Source organism: Cynocephalus volans, chromosome 5 (genome assembly GCF_027409185.1).
Source record: "Cynocephalus volans isolate mCynVol1 chromosome 5, mCynVol1.pri, whole genome shotgun sequence".
In the NCBI taxonomy this organism is placed as follows: domain Eukaryota; kingdom Metazoa; phylum Chordata; class Mammalia; order Dermoptera; family Cynocephalidae; genus Cynocephalus; species Cynocephalus volans.
This window is the reverse complement of record NC_084464.1, coordinates 37214518-37237575: the sequence shown is the minus strand read 5'-3', so window position 1 is coordinate 37237575 and position 23058 is coordinate 37214518. Positions and strand designations below refer to the sequence as shown.

Here is a 23058-nt window from a genome sequence, read left to right as displayed (position 1 = left end):
GTATAAATACTATAATAAAAATTTATTAAAGAAAATGTATGAAAACGTATCCAACTTTTCTTTAAGATGCCAGAGTGAAGTATAACAAGTCATGCATGATTACATTACGTCTACTGATTTTTATTAAGTGCCAAGGACATAAAAAGCATTATTTTCTACTCTGAAGAATACACAGAGATGAAATTTTTAAAGAGATACACACACAAACCTAAACACAAAGTAAAATATGATAATTACAATAATACTTTCCAAATGTCTACTGCATGCTCAACACTATGTTATTTACTTAGGAAAATTTTTTTTTAAATGAATACAATGGCTCTCCAAGAAAAATCAAACGTATGCAACAAAAACTAGAATCGCTACAATGTAACAAATAAATTAGTGCAAAATAAATATGGAACTTCAGAACATTTTTCACTTTAAAATACTAAATGTTAAAAACACATGCATACATATTTTTGTGTTTAAATCTCAGTTAACAGAAAAGCAGTAAGGGCGGTCCTCAAATCCTGTCACTCTACTTCCTTCTATCCCAGGACACCCAAGAAAGCAGACAAGCACTTACATGCTTTGTTTTGCCAGGACTGAAATGATCAGGTGCACAGTTTCTGTCCTAAACATCCAAGGCAGCTGAAAGGAGATGACGCCTGGGAGGAATAATGACAGAATGGCAGCACCAATTGCCTGGACACCTTCCTGTACTAGTGTGTTTGGACAATTTCCAAAAGTGATATATGCACAAACTCCTCGGAACTCTCTGGGGCACCATTCTGAAAAGCACAAGCTTATGTCAATGTTTGAGTCAGGAGACCTGACTTCATAGAGAACCACTGTTCTCACTGATCCCACCATCACTGGGCTTATCTTCTTCTCGTTCCTCCAGTAAGTAGCTCCCCTTTCCCACCTGGCTCCATCCTGGAAATGTCCCATCACAGCAGGCAGCAAACAGAGGCTTCTATTCCCAAGTCTCCCATCATAGCTACCTGTTTGTTCCCTGAGTGCTCACCTGGCACCCACCCGTCACCCCACCTCCATCATCACTGCTCAGACACGACCCCGTTTAGCCAATAGAGTTCCCATAATCCACGCTCCCATGCTTGTTCATCTCTCAACCATTTCGCTAGTCTGATAGTGGTGATGATGATAACGACAGTTCACAGTTATGAAATGCCTGCAATATGTCAGGCACTGTGTTAGAATTTCTACACAAATCATTTACTCATTGTAACCTGCTAATTAGTTATGCTGCGATGTTAATTCATTCAACAAACTTATTTGACATCTATTATTAAGTCAATTCTATGAGTCACATATTCTGTTAAGCACTGGATAGAGATGAATAAGAATTGAGCTCCAACTAGTTCACAGTAATAGGTATGCAAGAAGCTGAGGCCCTAAAAGGTCAGGTAACTTGTCTGAGGTCACATAACCTTGTAATAAGAGTCAGAATCTGAAACCCATAATTCAGAGAACCAAGTAGCCAATCTCAACCTTCCACTTCTACACAGACATTTCTAAATCCAAATCCTCTCTCTTCACTATGAAAACCTTAAACCCCCAGATTCTATAATCTCTGCAAGCTGGAGCCTTGAATGTCAGAGTCTCCCATAAAACAACATCTACATTATTTCCCATCCTAACATGAAGCATCAGAAAGCTGACTTGTGGATAAGCATCTGTTCATATGACTACTTTGAACCTGCAAAATCCCCAAGAACATCTTATTTTCACTAGTAACACAAACCAAATATTTGGTTCTTCCATACCTTATGAAAACTGAAAACTAACAAGTTTCACTTTTATTACATATAAATCTGCCAAAAACTCATCTAGAAAATTAACATTAACTATCATAACTCAACCAGACCAACTCTACTTGTTAATATTTTCCTAAATTCTTAGAAAGGGAAACTTTGTGGAAATGGAATGTAAGATAGGAACATAAAATGTGCTATTTGCAGCTGTGCAAACATAACTTTAATAGTTTTTGCCAACTGACTGTGTACTGAAGGCTACACTAGATGCATCTTCCTCTTCATCTTCTAAAAGCATCTCCTATTACAACCTTTACAAAACTGTTATGCAAATCATTTATAGGAAAATATCTTCTCAAGAAACAAAATGTATGCAGCTCCCCAGTATGGTACAAAGACAAATGTGGTTTGCTGTTTTTTGGTTTTTTAAAACAAATATCAGGTTTTTGTAATTCAGCAAAGCCAAGCAACATTTACTACATCTTTTTTACTTACCAGTTTCAGATCCTTAGAGGACAGCTTTGTGAACCACTGATTGTACTCCAGAGCAGCAATGATAGGTATTAGGTCCCTAGAACCAGAAATAACAAAGTACATCGAAGTGTCCTATAATAGCCATATCGACACTTTACTTTTAATCCAAGACATCCAAGTTTACTGGTTCATTCCTGTCATTCACAATTCCTATTTTGACTACTAGAAAACACTTAAATTCTCTAAGACACATCTTCATTACAATGTAAACAGAATTCCCAAAAGTTGAAGTAAATTACCTCTAGGAACTCCGACTCCTACTTCCAGAGGAAAACAGGTTGGTAGCAGCATTTGCTTGGAGAAACTCCTTGCTCTGAGAGAGACCATATGTCTAATTCCATACTAACAACAAGTACTATTTGTTTAAATTGCTCCTTCATGAATTCTTTAACTATCAAGTATCTCATATATTCTCAAGTCACAGGAGTTCATATTGCAAGCAAGTACGGTACCTACTCAGACAATAAGTGACACCAGATGGATTCCCAATGCTTAGCATGCATTTTGCAACCATTTGGTAGTTTTTACAGTTCTTAGCAGTGATTACATCCATGAGCTATCCCAGGTACGTTTTTGCCTTATGTTTCTTATCAGCTCTTCCATCAAGGAGTGAAGCTATTTGCATGAGAGATCTGCCTCCACTCCAACTTTCCTGCCTGAGTTCCCACAACACATCCCTATCTCATGCTCAATACAAAAAGCTGACAACTTGCTATTCACATAATATGCAATTTCACATTTGGAATTATCTTCCACTGCTGTGTTCAGTTATGAAAATCTATGTGTCCTTCAATGCCTATATCACACGTCTTTCCTCTATAAGTCCCCCCCATCACTCCATCACACCCCCAGCACATTGTTCGCATCTCTATTTAGCATTTATTTTATTCTATCTTATAGTTTGTCGCTTTAAGCATCTGTCCCTTACCACCCCCGATAATAAGTTCTTCAAAAACCAAGTTTCTGTCTATTTCAGTTTTGTGGCTGAAACAAAACAGCCCTATCAGTTTTATCCTCCGTTTATGACAAGTAGCAGATACTCAACGTTTTACTGAAATAGAAAAGAGGCAGAAGGTGGAAAGGGAGCTGAGAATCAATATTACCTGAAAGCTTCTGGTTACCAGGCCCTGTGTTTGGCACTCTACATGGACCATCTCATTTAAATCTCCAAACAACCCTAAGAGGTGTTAGTGTTTACATCTTGCAGATGAAGGAACAGATGTCCAAAGTAATAAAGTCAAAGTAGGCCAAAGGGACGGAACATGGTCGGAAGCTCTGCTCTGAAGCGCCACATGTGTGTAGTCATCAGATATGCTTTAAAAGGATGAAATCAGTGCCCACGGGCAGAGAGAAAAACAACACCAAGGAATGAGTAGGCTCAGTTATGTGTTTCCATATACCACGTTTTCTATGGACAAGTCTCTTCATTAATGTTGCTTAAGTTTAAGATTTTTTAAAAATTAGATTAAAGTAGCAGAACAACAAATCTTTCCATAGTTTTTCTATGGTCTTCACTGTCTTCCTACCCTTCCACCGACCAAGTGCTCTGTGCTCAAAACAAGCCCCTGAATCTCTCCCTACTGCCTAAAAACAGGTGGTAGCTTCTTGGAGGGTGAATTCTACCTAATTTTTGAGGTCCCCCAAAGACCACGTGGCTTGAGAGTCCTCTCGTATACCCCTCAACTCAGAACTACGGCAAAGCATTCTCATCTCATCTTCTTTTGTGGATTTAATGTCAAGGAGTAACCACACTTCAGAACCTTTTTATTGTGTATTCAATTCTGTCACTTGATCTGATTTGAAGTACAACTGGCTTTTGTCACAGATGAATTCATTTCATGAATTGAAGGGCACATCATTAATAGAACCAGGTTTTACACGAAGGCAGTGGGTAAGACAGCATCATATCTACATCACTGAAAAAAATATTCTGGTACAAAGTCAAATCTAATAATGATGCCCGAAATGCTTATGATATATTAAATTTTAAAAATATACAGAATTCTGAACGTATGTTTGTGTGATACAGTCAATGACTGTAATTTAAAAAACTACACAGAAAATGATAGATATAAACACTCACAAATATAGATGCTGTGATTTTTTTAAAAAGAGAAGGAAATATAGCAAAATGTTATAGATACCTTACCTAGGTGTTAGCATTAAAGGTAATATTTTTTTCTAACAAAATTCTTATAGTATATTTTTGAAATTTTCTATGATGATTCATATTCATGATCTACAAGAGTTATAAAATTAAATGTCCTATGGATGGTGTAAATAAATTTTTGCTCTAGAAAAAATTGTCCATGGAGATGACGGAGACTTAAGTATGTTGGCATGGTTTAACTATCATGTTTCTCTAAGTTATGTTAATACCTAGGCTTTTTAGTGTTAAAAAAAAAATTAGGAGACAATCACATATCTTCACTCACTCAGTAAATACTTATTTAGTACTTACTAAGTACTAGGCAGGGTTATTAGGCTTTGAGGGTTAAGAGATGAGTAAAAAAGAGTAGCTCTTGTTCTTCCACCACACACCAGTGGTTTTAAAAAAAAAAAAAAGACCCCCTATATTCAATCATCTGTAGCACAATGGGAGACATACTGAACGGGGGCAGGGGGGTTAGAAGTGCCCTAAGCACACAGGAGAACAGCAAGTAAGTTGGCCTGAAGGAGATGGCAAAGGGTTCACAGAGCTTGAAAGAAAGGAAAGGCCAAGTAAGCAGGGAAACAGGAACAGAGTATTTCACTTAATTAGGAACAGCATGCACAAAGGCACAAGAAAGCTGAACGTGCTCAGCAACTGCATCCGTTCATATATTCAACAAGTGCCAGCCACTGTGCATGAATCACTGGGCTTGATGCAGCAATGAACACAGAAAATGGTCCCTGCCCTGTGATGCTGACGGCCTGACACAGCCTAGCAGGAGACTCAGGAAGGAAAAGCAACTATAATAGAGTGAAAAAGCCCTATGGGGTAGGGGGAATACAAGATACTACGGGTGCATATAAAAGGAAAGCTAATCAAGACAAGCAGGTTGAGGAAGGCTTCTTGCAAGAAATTACTGAGCCCTCAGAGATGAGAGATGGGCTGAGACACACATTCTAGGCAGAAGAAAGGAGCAACACAGCAAGGAATGGCTTAGTCTAAGAGATTTTAGGTTTGACACCATTAAGTGTGATTGATAAAAGAAAAAAGTTGACAAATTGAACTTTATCAGAATCAGAAACTTTTTCTCTCCAAAAGATGCTGTTAAGACAAGGAAAAGACAAGCCACATGGTGGAAGAAAATATTTATAAATCATATCTGACAAAGGACTTGTATCCAGAATATACAAAGAACTCTTAAAATTCAACAATAAGAAACAATCACCCCAATTTTTAAAAATAGGCAAAAGATCTAACAGACACTTCACCAAAGAAGATATATGCATAGCAAATGAGCACATGAAAAGATGCTCAAAATTATTCACCATTACGGAAATGCAGTTTAAAACCAACATGAGATACAACTACACACCTATTGAAAGGCTAAAATTAAAAAACAAAAACAAAAACAAAAAACCTGACAATACCAAGTGCTCACAAGGATGCAGAGCAACTGGAACTCTCAAATGTTGCTGATGAGACTGCAAAATGGAAATGTGGAAAACAGTGTGATGGTGTCTTATTAAGTTTAGCATACACTTACTGTATAACCCATAATCCCACTCCTAGGTATTTACCCAAGAGAAATAAAAATTCACCCAAGAGACATAAAAATTTATCACAAAAACTATAGTTACCATTTATAACAGTTGAATTCATAATCACCAGAAACTGAAAACAACATGGATGTCCTTCAATGATATTACATGATTTTCAAGGTTAGGATAGAAAAGGCAATAACACAGCTTTTATGTAAAAGCTCTCAGCAAGCTCACCCCTGGAACCCAGCTGCCTTGCTATGAGGAAGTCCAGGCCACATGGTTTCCCAGCAGACAGCCAGCAACAACCACCAGATTTCACTGTGACTTAGGATTGTTCTTGCTGTGGGCCATTAAGTCTGGGGTGTTTTGTTACACAGCAATAGATAACTAGAACACTTAGTACCTAAACTAAGGCATGAAAGCTATATTAAGGAAGCATAACTGTAGGCAATGTAGCCATAAAAAGCTTTCAAGCCAAGAAATGTTTCAGAAAGTTATTTTCTGCAATGTAAGAGCATGTATCCGAGGAAGGTACCAGTCTCTGCAATGCAAACAAGATGCATCAGAGATCTGGGAGAAGCCTGAAGCAGATGGTGGGGTCAGGGGCTAAAACAAGAGCTAAGGCAAAATAGAGAGTTTTTTCCCTCATTGATTTATAGAGCTAATGTAATCCCAATCAAAAGATGCATCCTTTTATGATAAAACTATAAAAAAAACACAAGGAGTGTCGGGATAATGATTACAATTGGGTGGGGTAGGAGGAGAAGGAGGGAACTGTGACTGAAGATCTATAAAGATATAAGTCTTCTAGGGAGAGGCAATAGCCTATTTCTTGACCTAAGTGGTGATCATAACAGTTGAATTTACAATTATTTTCATCCTGATATACATCTGCACACTTTTCTCTAAGGAAACAAGCAGAAGAATGGCCTTAGCAGCATTGTTCATAAGCTAACCAAAATGTCTAATTAACAGCAGAATGCATAATTGTGGAACGTTCATACATTAGAATACAAAACAGAAATAAAAGAGAACAAACTACAGCTATGCAAACCAACATGCAGAACCTCAGTTTCTCGATACTTAACACCTCTCAGCCTGGCTGGAGTGTGCAGAGAATGGTGAGCGTTAAATCTGAGAAGACCAAGTGCCTGGGAAGTACTTCAGCAAATACCTATATAAAAGTCAAAGTCTGAACTGAGTGACATTCAGGCTTCTAGAATTCACTACTCTCTGAACATCAAGCCAGCATGACAGCCGGAACAAACACAGAGATCGGTCAGGGAGACTCCGGCCAGCATGCATCAAGGAGCCAGTAAAGATCAAAACTCTGATAAGATGGCACTTAAACAGAAATAGAAAATTCAATAGAAAACAGCAAGACGGTACACAACTAATTTCATTTCTGAGAGTTCATTTTCCTCCGTGGCTTTCTTGGAACACAGTAATAAGTGAGCTCACAAGAACAACTCGGATAAATATTCCATTTGACATTCACATGGGCCTTCCCACTGCTGTGCTACCACCACCTCACTGCAAATAACTACCTGGATTCCCCTGGTGGGATTTGTGTCAATCAGGACCAACCCTTCCCCATGTTTTCACAAAGTGCTGCTGTGATTACATAAGTAGAAAGGTTTCCAAACACCAGGCATTGCTGTATTAACTGATTTTTTCATGGTGGGAAGTGGTAACAGCTTTTTACCATCAATCCATGACATTTATTGTGCATCCCACTGTATTTTGTTTTGACCTATGAGACTCTTAATTAAAATGTGACCTTTGATCCGAAGAGTAAAGTTAGCCTTAAAAAGTTACAACAGGTTAGGGAACCGTCTCTCATGAATCTTGACAACATGATAACATGGTATTCTCCTGCACATTTCCAAGTGTCATTTCTACCATTTCCTTAAAATGGAAGCAAAAAACATTTTAAGACTCCAAACCCTGAAAAGGAAGGTCCAGTATTAACACCTGTTAGAGCCACATGACATAATCATTTCTTATGCAACACTGAAGAGAGATGCGACAGTTAATGCGCACTAAACTTTTCCATGATATAAATTTATTACACACAGGTTTTTAAAAATTTTTAATCCACTGACTGGTTGGGGGTTGTTAAAACAGTTAAGATCCTTATTTCTAATCTCAGTTGACACTTCTGAATAATCCAAACTTTCCCTTAAAACTCAAAAGAATCAAGTTTTTCTCCTATATCTTTGCAGAAGAAAAAGCCATTATAAAACTAAGATACTATCATCATAGACAAGGCCATGAACTATTCTCTAAAAACCCAAAATTGTAACGTAGTGATTTTTTAACTTTAATTGTTTCTTTCAATTGAGAAAACTCATCACTTTATACAGTTGTTCATTTAAAAAAGAGGAAGCCTTTTAGGAGATGAAAAGAGCAAGCATTTATTTGAACAATTTTATATACTACCATAAACGGCTCTAAATATATTAATCCATACAGTCTTCTCAATATCTCCAGGAGGGAGGTGTTATTATTAACACCATTTTACAGATGAAAATGATCAAGGCACAGAGATGTTAAATAATCTACCCATGGTCACAAAGCAAGTCTGGGTAGAGCCAGGATTCAAATCCAGGGTGGCTCAAGAGTCTTCAGTCTACTCTACAGGGACACCCAGGATGGTACACCCACATGTTTTCAGATCAAAGAATCAAAACCCCTTTCATCACATTTAACCAATCATTTGGTTTCTGATATTAAAGTCAATACTAAGATGTATTTAAAAGTGATTTCTCAAATAACGATTGTACTCCTTTTATTTTGAACACCAAAAATAAACTAATATTTGGGGGCTATTTTTAAAAGTTAAAACACAAAAACAAAGAAGTTGGCAAAAGATTTAGTCTTGATTTCTTGCCAAATTCTTTGCTACTCTGGATTCTAGACCATCTACTGAACTAGCAGTTCTGACATCTTTCTGATCTGTATGTATGCCTTCTAAGAATTTAATTGTTCTAGTTATTATTTTCAAACCACATTTCCCTCCTTACTGCCTTTCCCCTGCCTGCCATCTCCCTGAAATTGTAAAATCACTGTGACTTTTAAATAGACGGTGCGAAATACACCAGGAAAGTGTTAAAGAACAAAAATAATTGACAGATTTGAAGGGTGTCTAGCAAGCCCCACAATCTACAATGTGGGGAAAGCACTGATATAGAGAGCAACAATTCAATGAATAACAGCATGATTATGTTTAGTATATCAATATACCCCAGGAGTGAGGATTTCCCTCTAGTAAATCTTACAAACATTTAAATGCTCAAAGAAAATGTTTTATGCAACAATGCAAAGCCTTGCCACTCTTCATGTTCGGTGCCTACACATGATGGAAAATGCAGTCTCGTGGAAAAGCTAATACAGCTTAGAGCAACAGAAACATCATCTTCCTGATGTATTCATTTGACAGCCTTTCTGGGGATAACATGGACTTTTCTCCATTACATCTAGTTTGCAAATGGGAGTTGGAGAGCTTTAAATTTTTTTTTAATGTATTGGTTAAAGAAAGGTATTATAACACCAAGGCCAAGGGTTCAGATTCCTGCACCAGCCAAAAATATATATATACTAAAAATATCACAAATTAGCTATTCCTACCTGGTACCCTAATTTATATAGAGACATGTCCTGGATATTATTAAATTATTAGCTGGACCCCTCACCAACCCTGTGAAGAATGAGACTACCTGAAACAGCTTGCAGATGAGGATATTGCCAGAGATCTAAGAGTGGTCTCTCAATTTTTTGATCATTCACTCCTAACAGCAAAGTATTTTGAGCATTCCCTCCACCCCAAAAAATGTGTGTTTACCTAAATCATATATATGTGCAACTGACATATTAGGCTCAGTATAAAACATATACACACAAATAAAATGGATGAGAAAAAAATAAACAAAAACCAGGTTCTACTATTAGCTCTACACTCCCCAAAATATCATTGTCTTGTTCACCCCACACAGTTCATCTGACCCAGGTTGGAGACCACTGTTCTACACAACCATTTAGAGAAATTTAGGAAGGGAAACAGAATCCAGTGCTGTTCACACCTGATTCCACACTCTTAAATGAGAGCAGGAATTAAAAAAAAAAAAAAAAAAAGTTTAGATTAGGAGAGAATTACACCAGTGCCCCTAAAACAACCTTGTCAAGCGTAATCCACACTCGGAACTCTTTCCTGATGGTACCATGCTCAAGAATGTCACCTTGATGAGTAAGAAATATGACAACACAGAAGCATGAGTCTGCTGGCTGAGCCCTCGTGAGCCAAGTTCAAACTCAATGATGCATGTCGTTAGGTCTTTGGAGGATTGATGAGATTAGTTCCTCTTTAAAATCTTCCAGGAGCAAGAGAAATCGATGTATTTAAAGCTCTATGTTCTCTTCTCCTCGGCACCACTGCCTCCACCTCATCACTCCCTGCCACTCTGAATTACAGCGTAATTACATTTTTAACATGTCAGCTCACAGACCTTCGAGAGATCCCATGAGAAATGTATACCAAAGCCTTTTTCAATCTATGACACTGATACTTAAACCAGAACAAATTGAAAGAATGCACTTAAATAAAATTTTGGAGCCTACAAATAACAACTGAGTGGGCATTTTTCCAAGTACTTTCTAATTACTATTCCTCTCCAGAGACTAAGGGGACGGCTCTAGACTGACCACTGTCACCCTCACACCTGAATGCTTATTCAGCAACAACAGGAAGACTGGTCTTCAATGGAGAGAGAACATTATGCTGAATGACCCATAAGAAGTCTCGGGATGATGCATATGCTTCTCCATTCCTCAGTTCATGAGGCTATATAGTGCACATGATGTAAAGGTTACAGTATCCTCACACGGGGCATATCTCTGAAGAAGAGCAGATCCTTGGCAACTCAGAGAGGTGAGGATTTGTAGGATCTCTGTGATAATAACAGTGACAAACACTACCCTATTGCCACACCTGCACTTTCTTCCAAAACCATGTCTTATGTGTGGTGATGGGCCACACACACACACACAGATTGCTTTTTCCTCCATCTCTGTGAGTTGACTGATAAAACTGCCAAAGCCATGTTTAGTCCGCCCTCCTCCCAGGCCTATGAATGAATATCAATGCCACTCATAGGACCTAAATCTCCACTTTGGACCTGAACTAGTCCTGGGCAAATGGTAGTTATGATCCCCTAGGTACAAAAAGACAATGACCCGGGTGAGTGTAGTGAAAGAAACACATGGAACTGTGTAAGAATCCGGACAGGATTTAGCCATGAGTTGGAGTAAGTGACATACAGCAAAATGGGATTAAAAACACCATTAAAGCGGTATCTGCCAACCTCAGTATGGGAGAAAAAATGTTTGAGTATCTGATGAGCTTTCTAGAAATAATCCCCTCAGCCTCCCAGGATTCTGATTTGCTCTCCTATGGCTAATCAGTTTCCCCTGAAAATCCTTTATTCTGGGACACTGGTTTGACTGCAGTGTCACATCATATAGCACGAGCAAGATAGACAGCCCAGTCCTCACTGAACTTCCACTCCAACAGCACTAACGGTTTGAAGGACTATTAAGAATGGATGTTTCTAACTATGATGACAAATGCAATGGCAAGAAAAAGAAGAATGAGAAAATAAAGCTTTGAATATTGGCCAATCAGGAGAGCTTTCTTATTGACTATATGAAATGGGTACAGCCTTCTAGAAAGATATCTGGCTATAATTACAAGTTTAGAGATTTTTACATATAAATGTAGGCCTAATCTCATTTTAATAAATGTCAATAGTAAACAAGAGAATTGTTTAACTAGAACTAACATAGGAATAAAACACTATAGTGGGAAAATTCATGTATACACATGAGAATTATTGCCTGTATTTGCTAAAAAACTCCAGCTCAACACATTGACCATTTCATGCCTCCTCTTACACCTCCAACTTGTCTAATTTCTCCATAACTAACATCCAAATGAGAAAAATACCAGCATGGCTTTTTGTGAAATCTCTCAAATTTAGAGAATAACTCACATCACACTCATATTATGCCACAATGAATCCTTCCAGGCAACTGCTATTTAAGTACAGACTCAGTCCCTTCCTAGATAAGCATGTTCAAGCTTCTACTACATAAAAATGTTTACCCAACATAATTTGTTATAACTCAAATAACAAAATACTATTAACACAGGCCATCTAATAGGACTGAAAATACCCTCTTTATACAGAAGATGGCTCTAATTTTAATAGTAAGAATAACAGAAAGCATTAAGTCCTTAAAAAGAGGGGACAATTTACTGGTATGTTTATGTACGTGAAGTTCAATAAAAGAAATGTTTCACTGTCAAAAAAAGAAAAAGAGGGGACAAACACCGCAGATTAAGATGATTAAAATAGAACTCTGAAAAAAAGCAAAATTATTTAGACATTAGCAGGAGAGATAACATAAAGAGTAGCAATCCCCATATTTTATAGATCAAGCCCATTATAGTTTAAAAAAAAAAGACCCTCTATTTTTTAAATATTTAATTATTAAATACTAAATACTACAATGTTAACATATATATTATAAAACAAAGACAGAAATTTCAAAATGGGTGAATAATACAGTAGTCCCCCCTTATCTGTGACTTTACTTTTATAGGTTTCCATTACCTGCAGTCAACCACAGTCTGAACATATTAAATATAAAATTTCAAACATAAACAATTCATAAGCTTTAAATTGTGCAGTGTGCTGACTAGCATGAGGGAATCTCTTGCCATCCACCTGGGACTTAAATAATCCCTTTGTCTACTATATCCACACTGTCTACACCACCAGCCCATCAGTCACTTAGTAGCCCTCTCTGTCATGGTATCATATTGCTTGTGCTCAAGTCACCCTTATTCTACTTAGTAATGGCCCTAAAGTGCAAAGTAGTGATGCTGGCAATTTGGATATGTCAAAAAGAAGCTGTAAAGTTCTTCCTTTAATTGAAAAAGTGAAGAAAGGTCTCAACTTAATAAGTAAAGGAAAAAAAAAATCATATGCTAAGGTTGCTAAGATCTACACTTAAGAATGAATCTTTTATCCATGAAATTGTAAACAGTATATTATTATAATTGTTCTATTTTATTATTAGTTGTTGTTATCTCTTATTGTGCCTAATTTATAAATTAAACTTTATCATAGGTATGTATGGATAGGAAAAAATATAGTGCATATAGGGTTCTGTACTATCCATAGTTTCAGGCATCCCCTAGGGGTCTTGGAGTGTATCCTTTGTGGATAAGGGGGGACCAACTACATTTTTTAGTAGCTCATCTTGTATTTTCCTTTGGGCATATACATCCCATGGTTTTCCAACTCCTAGAGTCTCAGTAATGAAAAAATTCCTTCTAGTCCCTTAATTAAGAAAGAAAAGTAGGTGATTAAGGTTCACCCAATTAATGCAGTGTTTACTGATGAACTAAAAAATGCTTCAACTAAGGAATTAGTAAATCCACTTTTAGGAATTAACAGTATAAAATTCATTAAAGGTGTAACAAAGCAAGTCCCAAAACACTCAAGCTGCCCTACAGCGTCTTCACTGCTATAGGACAGTTGTTCTCCGAGTATGTCCACGGACCCCTGGAGGACCCTGAGACCCATTCAGGGGGTTCAAAACTGTGTTCCCAATAATACTAAGACAAATTTGTCCTTTTCACTGTGTTGACATGTGAATGGATGGTGGGAAAAACTGCTGGCGCCTTCGCACAAACCAAGGCAAGAGTCTTCACTGCCACACACTCATAGTTTTTTTTTAAAGCAAATGTCAATTTCATTTTGAAATGTCCTTGATGAAGCAGTAAAATTTACTCATTTTATTAGCTCTTGGCCCTTGAGTACACACCTTTCAATACTATGTGTAACAAAATGGAAAGTCTGTACAAAATGCTTTTTCTATATACCAAAGTGATAATTGGTCTCAACATAAAGTATTTGTGTGATAGTAATTATAAGAAATTGTAAGTAATTGAAATTATAAGCAGAACTATCTCCATTTTTTAAAGAAATTCCATGAAAAAATTACGAAGTATAATTTTTCAGACTTGGAATTTGGCAGACATTCCTTCTAAAATATAAGCAGTGAGTTAGTCACTTCGAGGAAATAATCTGATAGTATTTTTTTCCAGTAGCAAAATTACATTTTTTTAAGCAAAAATTTGAATTTGGGAAACTTATTTGCCACTATGAGCTTGACAGCTTTACAGTACTTTTTAACAAGATCAGTGGTGATAGTTAACAAATGTTTTTTTTTTTTTTTTTTTTTTGCTATTGTGCAATAGCAAAATATTTGGGAACTATGCCTAACTCAGTGAGCCAATAGTTTCTAAATAACCAATGCACAATGCTACAAAATCACATACGGGCAAGACCCAAAGTACAAGATAGACCAAATAAATCTTAAGTTAACAAAACACAAAAATTTTCACTGATATGGTCTTATATTCTACATTGAAACTAATCTTTAAGAAACTACCTCTTGGGCCGAGCCCGTGGCGCACTCGGGAGAGTGCGGCACTGGGAGCGCGGCAACGCTACCGCCGCGGGTTCGGATCCTATATAGGAATGGCCGGTGCACTCACTGGCTGAGTGCCGGTCACGAAAAAGACAAAAAAAAAAAAAAAAACTACCTCTTGCTGAGCTGTGGTGACCTACCAAAAAAAGAACACCCACAATTATGTGAAAGGGCTGTTAAAAAATACTCCCCTAACTACATATTTATAGAAGCCTGAATTTTCTTTACATACTTTAGTCAAAACAACATATTACAACAGATTGAGTGCAGAAGCAGATATGAGAATCCAGCTATCTTCTATTAAGTCAAACACTGAAGAGATCTGCAAAAAAGTAAATCGATGCCACTCTTCCTGCTGATTTATTTATGTTTTGGAAAATACAGTTATTTTTCATAAAAATTTTATCTACATTAGCACATAATGGTCTATTAATGCTCTTATTAAATGAACTAATATGCCAAATTTTAGTTTTAATTTCTAAAATGGTAAATACCAATGGACATGACCCACATAAACAAAAGATCGATCATTTTTAAGAATGCAAAGGAGTCCTGGGACCAAAAACACTGAGACCTGATACTGTAAGCCTATTTACTCCTATCTTACTCTACATGCAATTGTCTTGTCTTATTGGAAAATATTACAAAATAAAATATTTTCCCTTTTTCTTTCTCAGTTCACTTTTTTATATGCTGCACAGGAAACATCTTGCCTAAATTTGAGAGTATGAAGTTCCTTCACATATAAAAAGAAGGAAAATAGCTGTAAGTGGGAGAAAAATTGCCTACTTCACAAAAAGGAAGCAAATCCAACCTTGGGAACCAGAGGCCTGAGGCATGTCAGCCCGGACTACAGACACAGCTGAGCCTGCTTCACGATCCTCCATGGACCCAGGCTGTGCAAAGAGGAGGCAAATCCATCTAGCATACTTTTTCCTTGCTCAATTCAGTCACCTAGAACTCTTCAGGGACCCCACTGCAATTCTCCACATAGGTGGAAAAATAATCTGAAATGCTATTTCTCAGGGTAAGACACTGGTGCTAAGAAGAGACACTCGCAACAAAAATCCTCTGTGACATTCCAGTTGTCCAAACGGCATATAAGGTACAGCTAGAATCCCAGATTTCTCTCTCAATTCCAAACAGACAGAAAGACTTATAGGCTGGGTTTCATAACAGTAGGACTGATATCAGCATGCCTAAAATAAGTCATGGCACATGCAGAGTTGAAGGTATTGGGATAAGCCATGATAAATTACCAGAAAAGACATTCTGGAGGGGGTCAGGGCTCAACTCTGTGAGAGAGCAAAATAAATTTGACAGGTCTGCTCTTGTTGAGAAAACAGGGAACCAAATGAAACTTTTCTCTGGGGCCTGATCACACAAGCCATGGCCCTAAGTATATTCAAGTCAGGAATTTAAAACCTAAAACTCTCTTAAATAACTTTGAACGGGTTTTGTGAATTTATTATCACTATCTCAAGGCAGATATTGGCAAACTGATTTTCACTAACATACGCATATTTACCCTAGCAATTCCTAATTCATAAAGAAATTGTGAATTAAAATTCATTTGTTAGGATTTCAGCACAGAATTTCATCCTAGAAAAAAATATTCTAAGTGTTAATTAGGTAAAACAGAACTACTTTTTATACACAGGTTAGAGTAAATAGACTTTTGTAGGCTGGTATAAGAACCTAAGAATTATACCGTTTCCACGGTAAAATTCCACACATTTTCTAACTATGAAATCTGGATTTTGGGTACACACATGCACCTCCAGAAGCCATTCACAGTGATGAACTTATGTGAAACTACTACTTGAAAGGCAAGATCCCTAGATTCTTAGATTCTCCAGATTCCCCTTATAAAAGGATTCTCTGGAGATACACGTCCCTAAGTGGCAATAGAGAACTGCAGCCCTGAAAACGAAGTTAGGAAGAGAAAGAAGGAAACAGACGCAGCTTACCTGTGGTCAAGATGACTAAAGTCTTGTAAATTCAATTCCCTGGTGTCTTGTGTCAGATAAATTGTATCCACATCCTATTTGAAATATAATTCAGCCATGGAATTAGTCCGTGTAGACGATCAAGGAAGCAAGTGAGACACAAAGAGAATTAGACAATGACACAGGTGATTTTTATGTTATCTGAGGAAGGAAGATTTTCAGGAGAAGAAAAGAATAAAAAGGGGGTGGGGGGAGAGAGAAATAAGTCAGCCAAATACTTGACTATTCCCCGGGAGTGTGTGCACGTGTGCACGTGTTCACAGGTACACTTACCCATTGTACTTCTTCCCTGTATGAAAATCCAAGCCAGTCACAAACACAAGCATACATCTGAGAAAATCCACCTGAGACATACAACAGAAAGGTTGGCAGGTTTTCAGCAAAATGCTTTTTAAACTAAAATTTAAAAACTTAAATATGGCCAATGTTGACCATGCCAATTATCCTTTTCATTCAAAAAAACAGCAGATTCTCCTCCCTGTTCTAAAGTAAGTACATAGCAGGGTGCAAGAGAGCTTAAACATAGAACTTTTGTCCACCAATCTAAAGTCTGTGCACTGCTAATCACACCTTAAAACTAATTGTACCTTTACAGTAGCACACTAGGAATAGACTTAACTTCCTGGCAGGGGGACAGCCATCCAGCTGTCTACATTTTGGTTTTAAAATGCATGCTCACCACAGGGTCCCTGCTCCGCCACGGTCTGGCTGTCCCACAGAGCCTGGAGACTGGCCAGGCGTTCAGATGGTTCCATGGAGACCTTTTTCATGATTCTCCTGAAAGATCAATAACAATAACGAATTTCACAAATCAAGTTTTTTGAACTGCACAAAGAAATATATTTTCTGATATACCTTTTTTTAAAAAACAAAGATGGATTTCACTTCAATTTTGGCAAATAGAATTCCATTTCTGAAGCACTAGGGAGCCAGAAATCTACAGGAACTTAACAATAAATCCTTTTATTTAACTTCCCTCTTTGTAAGCCAAAGGTATTTAGCAATGTAAACAGTCTCTATGTTATTTGGTTGTTTTATAACATTAGATTTTGTCAGAAGAGTTAGAAAATCACGTATTCTACTTAATGAACTAAGTTATTAGATTACATATATACCAAATATAAATTACTAATTTGTAAAGAATTAAAATACAACTCTCCTATATCCTTCCATAGTGTCCTATACAAATGTCCCTTAAGAAATTTATCATTTCATCTTGGAATAACTGTTCCTTTTACCATCTCTTCCCCTGGACTATGATTATTTTGGGGTGGTGACCATGTCCAACTCCTCTCAACCTCCATCCTCATCCTCAGAACCTAATAGAGTTCCTGCCCACACATGCAGAGGCAGGACAGAGTAGTGGTTAAAGGTACAGCTGGGGCTGGCCAGTTAGCACAGTTGGTTAAAACATGGTGGTGAAAACACCAAGGTCCAGGGTTTGATCCCTGTACCAGCCAGCTGCCAAAAAAAAAAAAAAAAGGCAATCAACCACGCCAAAGTTTCATTATCTGTAAAACTGACAAAATAAGAGGACCTATCCCACAGTTATTTTGAGAAAGAAAAAAAAAAAAAACCTGTGAAGTTATTAGAATAATCACTGCTGCATGGTAAAGTTTCATTACATGTTAGCTGATACTGTCATAGCTATCACGTAGTAATTATCTAATGAATAGTTTATGAATTCATTAATTCACTCAAAAAAATTTTACTGAAGGTCTACAATGTGCCAAGACCCATTACCAGGTACAGTCTTCCCTTGGTATCCAAGGGGGATGTGTTCCAGGCTCTGCCACCGATACCAAAATCCACAGATGCTCAAGTCCCTTATACAACATATGTACATCCTTCTGTATACTGTAAATCATCTCTAGATTCCCTATAGTACCTAATACTCATACAGTGTAAACGCTTTCTTTACAACGGTTATACTGTATTGCTTTCATTTGTGTCTTTTTTTTTTTTTTTAACTGTTACTGTTGTATTATCACGTTTTATTGTGGGGTTTTTTCCCAAATATTTTCAATCTGCAGTTGATTGAATCCTCAGATGCAGAATGCATGGATACTGAGGGCTGACTGCATAACTATGCTAAAACCTGAAGGATGACAAAAAGAGATAATAAGGTGCATCATGGGGGCAGAAGGTGTGAGCCAGGGGCCAGAAAGGTTTCAGATAAAGGAACAGCAAGTCCCTGGGGATGACAAAGCTCATGCTTACCAGAAACGAAATATAGCTCAAAATAGTTGGCAACTAATGTGTGATAGGGAGAGGGGTCATAGGAGTCTGGGGAGCTAAGCAGGACCCAGGTGATGGTGAGCCTTATAGGTCAAATTTAGGGGTTTAGATTTCATTCTTGGCGCCATGAGGAGCTGTGAATGGCCGTAAACAGGGAAATATGAGGTAAGACAGGCACTGTAGACAAACATCTGCATGGGGGAGGGGGTGGTGAGGATTAGAAAATAAAGAAAAGCAGCTCAAGAAATAAAAAAGAACTTTCCAGGCTGTTAACAGCCCAGCTGAGAGTGAAGGTCTTGGTGGCACTGGGCTGAATAGCTGTGGGATGTTTGCCTGCAGCCCTCAGCAGCCCAAATGTGTGGGCAGAAGGGGCAGCTGGGTTGCTGCAGGTTGCAGGGTTTCCAGATGGGTGTGCCAGAAAAACAGTGGGGAACAGAAGGAGTGGAGGATGGTGACAAGGTCTAGCTGATGTGATGGACACGATGGACTCAGCAGTTAGGAAAGGAAGGGAAGGCAGGAAGGAAATGCAGGAAGGAGGTAAGCCACAGTGTCCACAGCCTAGAGGCCTTGAAAAAGTCCATGTACTGGTACTTCTCAGAGAAAGAAAGTGAAAGGCTGTGGTCAGAGAGGGACTACTCCACTGTGATTTCACTGCAGGAGAAGCTGTTCCAGGGGATGACAAGGTCTGGGATATATACAGCTGTCAAGTCAAGTGGATAATGCGGAGAGGAGATGAAGGCCCTGAGCTGTGAAGAGGGGTGTGGGTGGGTCAGTCACCCAGAACTATAAAGGGACTTGGGTGCAAGGTGGTGAAATAAACATATTAAGTCATGTTGAACATCTTTTAACCTCTTAAAAATAATTTAAAAGCACTTCTGTTCTGCATAATGTTCTCAGTCATCATTATGAACTTCAATTACCTTGAAGAGACTGAAAGAAAATGATCTCAGTTATTCCCCTTTTCTGACAGGATGGATTCCAGTTAAATGTGCTAGAGTCTGGAATGTTGCCTGGCTGGCTTGTTTTACTCCTGGGGAAAACCTCAAATTCTTATCAAAGCATTTAAATAAACATTCTGTTGGCATTGAAAATATTCCTCCTACTTCTTCATCATTTCTATGACTAAGACATAATTGGGTATAACCCATTGATATCAGATGTCATTAATTCCTTCACATATGGTGTAAATACATGAGATCTACAAGCATAGCATGATTTTTCTCTATTTTACCTGAAAGAGACTGTGATTAAGTACTATTATTCTAAAAGTCCTTAATTTGGGGGTGACTGACTTTAAGAAGACATTCACAACTAAAGTGATGAATCATTCCAACTTGGTTCAATATCATCATTCTGGTATTTTAGTGGCATTATATTCTGGCCATATCAAGACAGTGAAGCCAGAAATTGTGCAAAGAAACAATAGAGCTGTCAGGAGATGGAGGCATTCATACAGCTGAATTAAGTAAACCTTGGACACACCAAGCTAGACTTTTGTCTGACTTCATCTGGGATCACATTCCTCTTTTAAAATTCTTGTTTTGTTTCAACAGAACTGCAGTGCATAGTATTTCAATGACACATGAGATGCAGTTTAGCAACTCAAAAGTAGAAAGAAAATAAGGTAAAAATTTCTGACAGGGAAGGATTAAAAATAAAAACGTGGCACAGTCTAGTGCTATAGGGAGAAATAAACTACTCTTTCAGGTAGATTTGGAAACCAGAGACTCAATTTTACTCCAAAAACAACACTGGACATTCACACTCGGGTAAGGGGAAACTAATCAGAGAGCAAGGGTGGCAGCTGCTGGCATGGTCTGTGTGGCGCATTCAGCAGAGGTGTCAGGCTGAGTTCATCCAAGGAGCTCTGCTTCTGTGATAGTACTTATCTTTCTTTTTTACTGAGACTTCAGGCGCTAAAGGAGTCTCATGTAACACATGAATCCATTTCCCTACGAGATAAAGTTATAAGAACTAAATTTCCAGAAGGTGGGAACTGTTTCCTATGTATTCTAATACTATGCACAGGAATAACAAATGAGAGGAAAATCCACTCCACACAAGTTGTTTTTTGCTTGTAGCTAAAATGACTGCAAAGAGCCCATCAGTGTATGTGTTACAGGCACCAGAGCTCAACACAGAGAAGGAGCATCACACAGACAGACAAAGGATTTGCTGTCAGTATAAGTACCATACAAAGTAAATCAAAACCCTAGAAAACAGATATGCGGGGCCTATCACTCACTTGCAGGGAGCACTGGAGTTGAATCAATGGCATGTGCATGATGTGCCTACTCAGAAAACAGTTATACGTATAAGAAACAGCTAACTAGATGACATGCACACCAGCTCTCTACGTGAATCTCGTGATAAACTGTTGACACAGAAAAATCTATCAACTATTTTAATCCACTTAAAGTAATTGATTTACTTAAAATTCAATTCCAATGCTCATCCTGTGTAATATGGCAACAGTTCCCAAAATGGTACATGCTTTAAAGATGCAAACCATACCACAGTAAAAGGCATACCTGACGCTTTGAAAAGTGAGGGGGCTACTAGAGCATGTAAACCGTCTTTCTCTCATTTATACATAAACTCCACTTTCCTTCACAGTAACCTCACATTGCCATCCTTCAACTGGCTTTTGGCTTCATAATGGGACTTGAAATACCATTTTTATTACAGTAGTAAAGAAACATTGCTCTAACATACACACACTAACACCCAGCAAACTTTCAAATGTGTCACATACATAAAAGCTTGCTGAAAGCATAAGAAAAAAATGTTAGGTTACTATTCTGCCACCTAAAAAGGATGCTATTTAAAACTATATTTTTTAAAAAATCAAATCACAGAAATGCAATCAACTCACATGTAATTAAAAAAAAATCATAGCCATCAAAGAAACGCCTTGCACATGTCACCTATTTCCTTTCCGGCAGTATAAGCCTTCATTCCAATGCCTCTGGCTGCAAAGACACATAGAGCTAAAACTTCTGCAGCACTATTTAAGCAGTTCACATGAGTTAATGTAATCCTCACAAAACCGCATTAATATCATTATACCCATTCCCCAGATGAGGACACTAAGGCACTGAGAAGTAAATTAACTTCACTACAGTGACGTCTCACCCCCTAAATTATCCAGCCCACCTGACACCATCCAGTTCCAACCTGGCCTCTGTCCACTCAGGTTCATAAAGCAGGGATGCTTTACGATTCCTCTTTAAGTATAACTTGCATTTTATTTTAAAGTTTAAAAACCTTCATTAGTTCCCTAATGCTGAGGGCTGATTATATATGAATAGATATTTTTATGTATTTGATTTTGATCTTGGATGTTATTTTCAGAATATTTGGGTAAAACCAGAAAATTCTGATCTTTAGAGGCATTGTTTCATTTATACACAACCAAAACTTACATTAAGAACTGATTATCCAAACTGAGTGCTGCCCTGACCGTACCTCCTTTTGATTCCTGACACTTGCTCATGAGACACTTTCCTGTTCGCCTGTCCCCACCAGAAGTGCCCTGAGCAAGGAAATGGATGAGGGCTAGGGGGACCCAAGGTGCCCATGATGGGCACAGATAACACATTTGATGGGACAAATGACTCAAACAAGGCTTGAAGATTCCATATAGTTTCATATTCTCCAATTTATTATGAGTGAGATGCATGACATTACTGGGGCCATATTTTATTGTACATGTTCTACACTATTTATGTAAAGGAAATATTTCTCTACTGACAGCTTTGACTCAGGCATAATAGGAATGTAGAAGAAAGGATACAGTTACCCACCTTTCCACCCTCTCTAGGCACAACCAATACCAATATAATTGTACACTTCTCCTGCCAAAATCATGTAATACAGTCTAAAGAACTTTATCAGTAAAGGCATAACATACTAGTCACAAAATATTAAGGGTTTGTTGTGACAAGCTAATGGTTTGTGTTGGGTAGAAAAGAGAAATGCAAGTCAAGCAAATTTAAGTTATTTAAATTCTCTGCCAAGTCATTTTCTAAATTAAAATCTGCACCTTCCTCCATATTGTTCATGTGAATTGTCTCTCCTTTCTCCACCTTCTCCTCTAAATTCTCTCCATCCTTTTTGGGAAGATCTCCTCTGTCAAGCCAGCCTGGACTCATCCACCCCCTCTCATACCCCATCACCACTGTCTCACCTGCTTCATGCCCCCTCAGCTCTCAAGAGGCTGTGGCTTGAAGGCAGGGCCTCTGTCTTCTAACTTTCATATGGTCCCA

General features: G+C 37.9%; 1 protein-coding gene across 1 annotated transcript in view; it reads right to left on the bottom strand.

The window, feature by feature from the left end:
• The window catches only part of CARMIL1 (capping protein regulator and myosin 1 linker 1), a 171405-nt gene that overhangs the window by 129231 nt on the left and 19116 nt on the right, over positions 1–23058 (bottom strand). The window contains exons 5-8 of the mRNA XM_063098227.1: positions 17232–17329; positions 16826–16896; positions 16514–16587; positions 2253–2328 (exon numbers count right to left, since the gene is read on the bottom strand). Of these exons, the coding sequence (XP_062954297.1) occupies positions 2253–2328; positions 16514–16587; positions 16826–16896; positions 17232–17329 (319 nt within the window). The remainder of the gene's footprint in view (positions 1–2252; positions 2329–16513; positions 16588–16825; positions 16897–17231; positions 17330–23058) is intronic.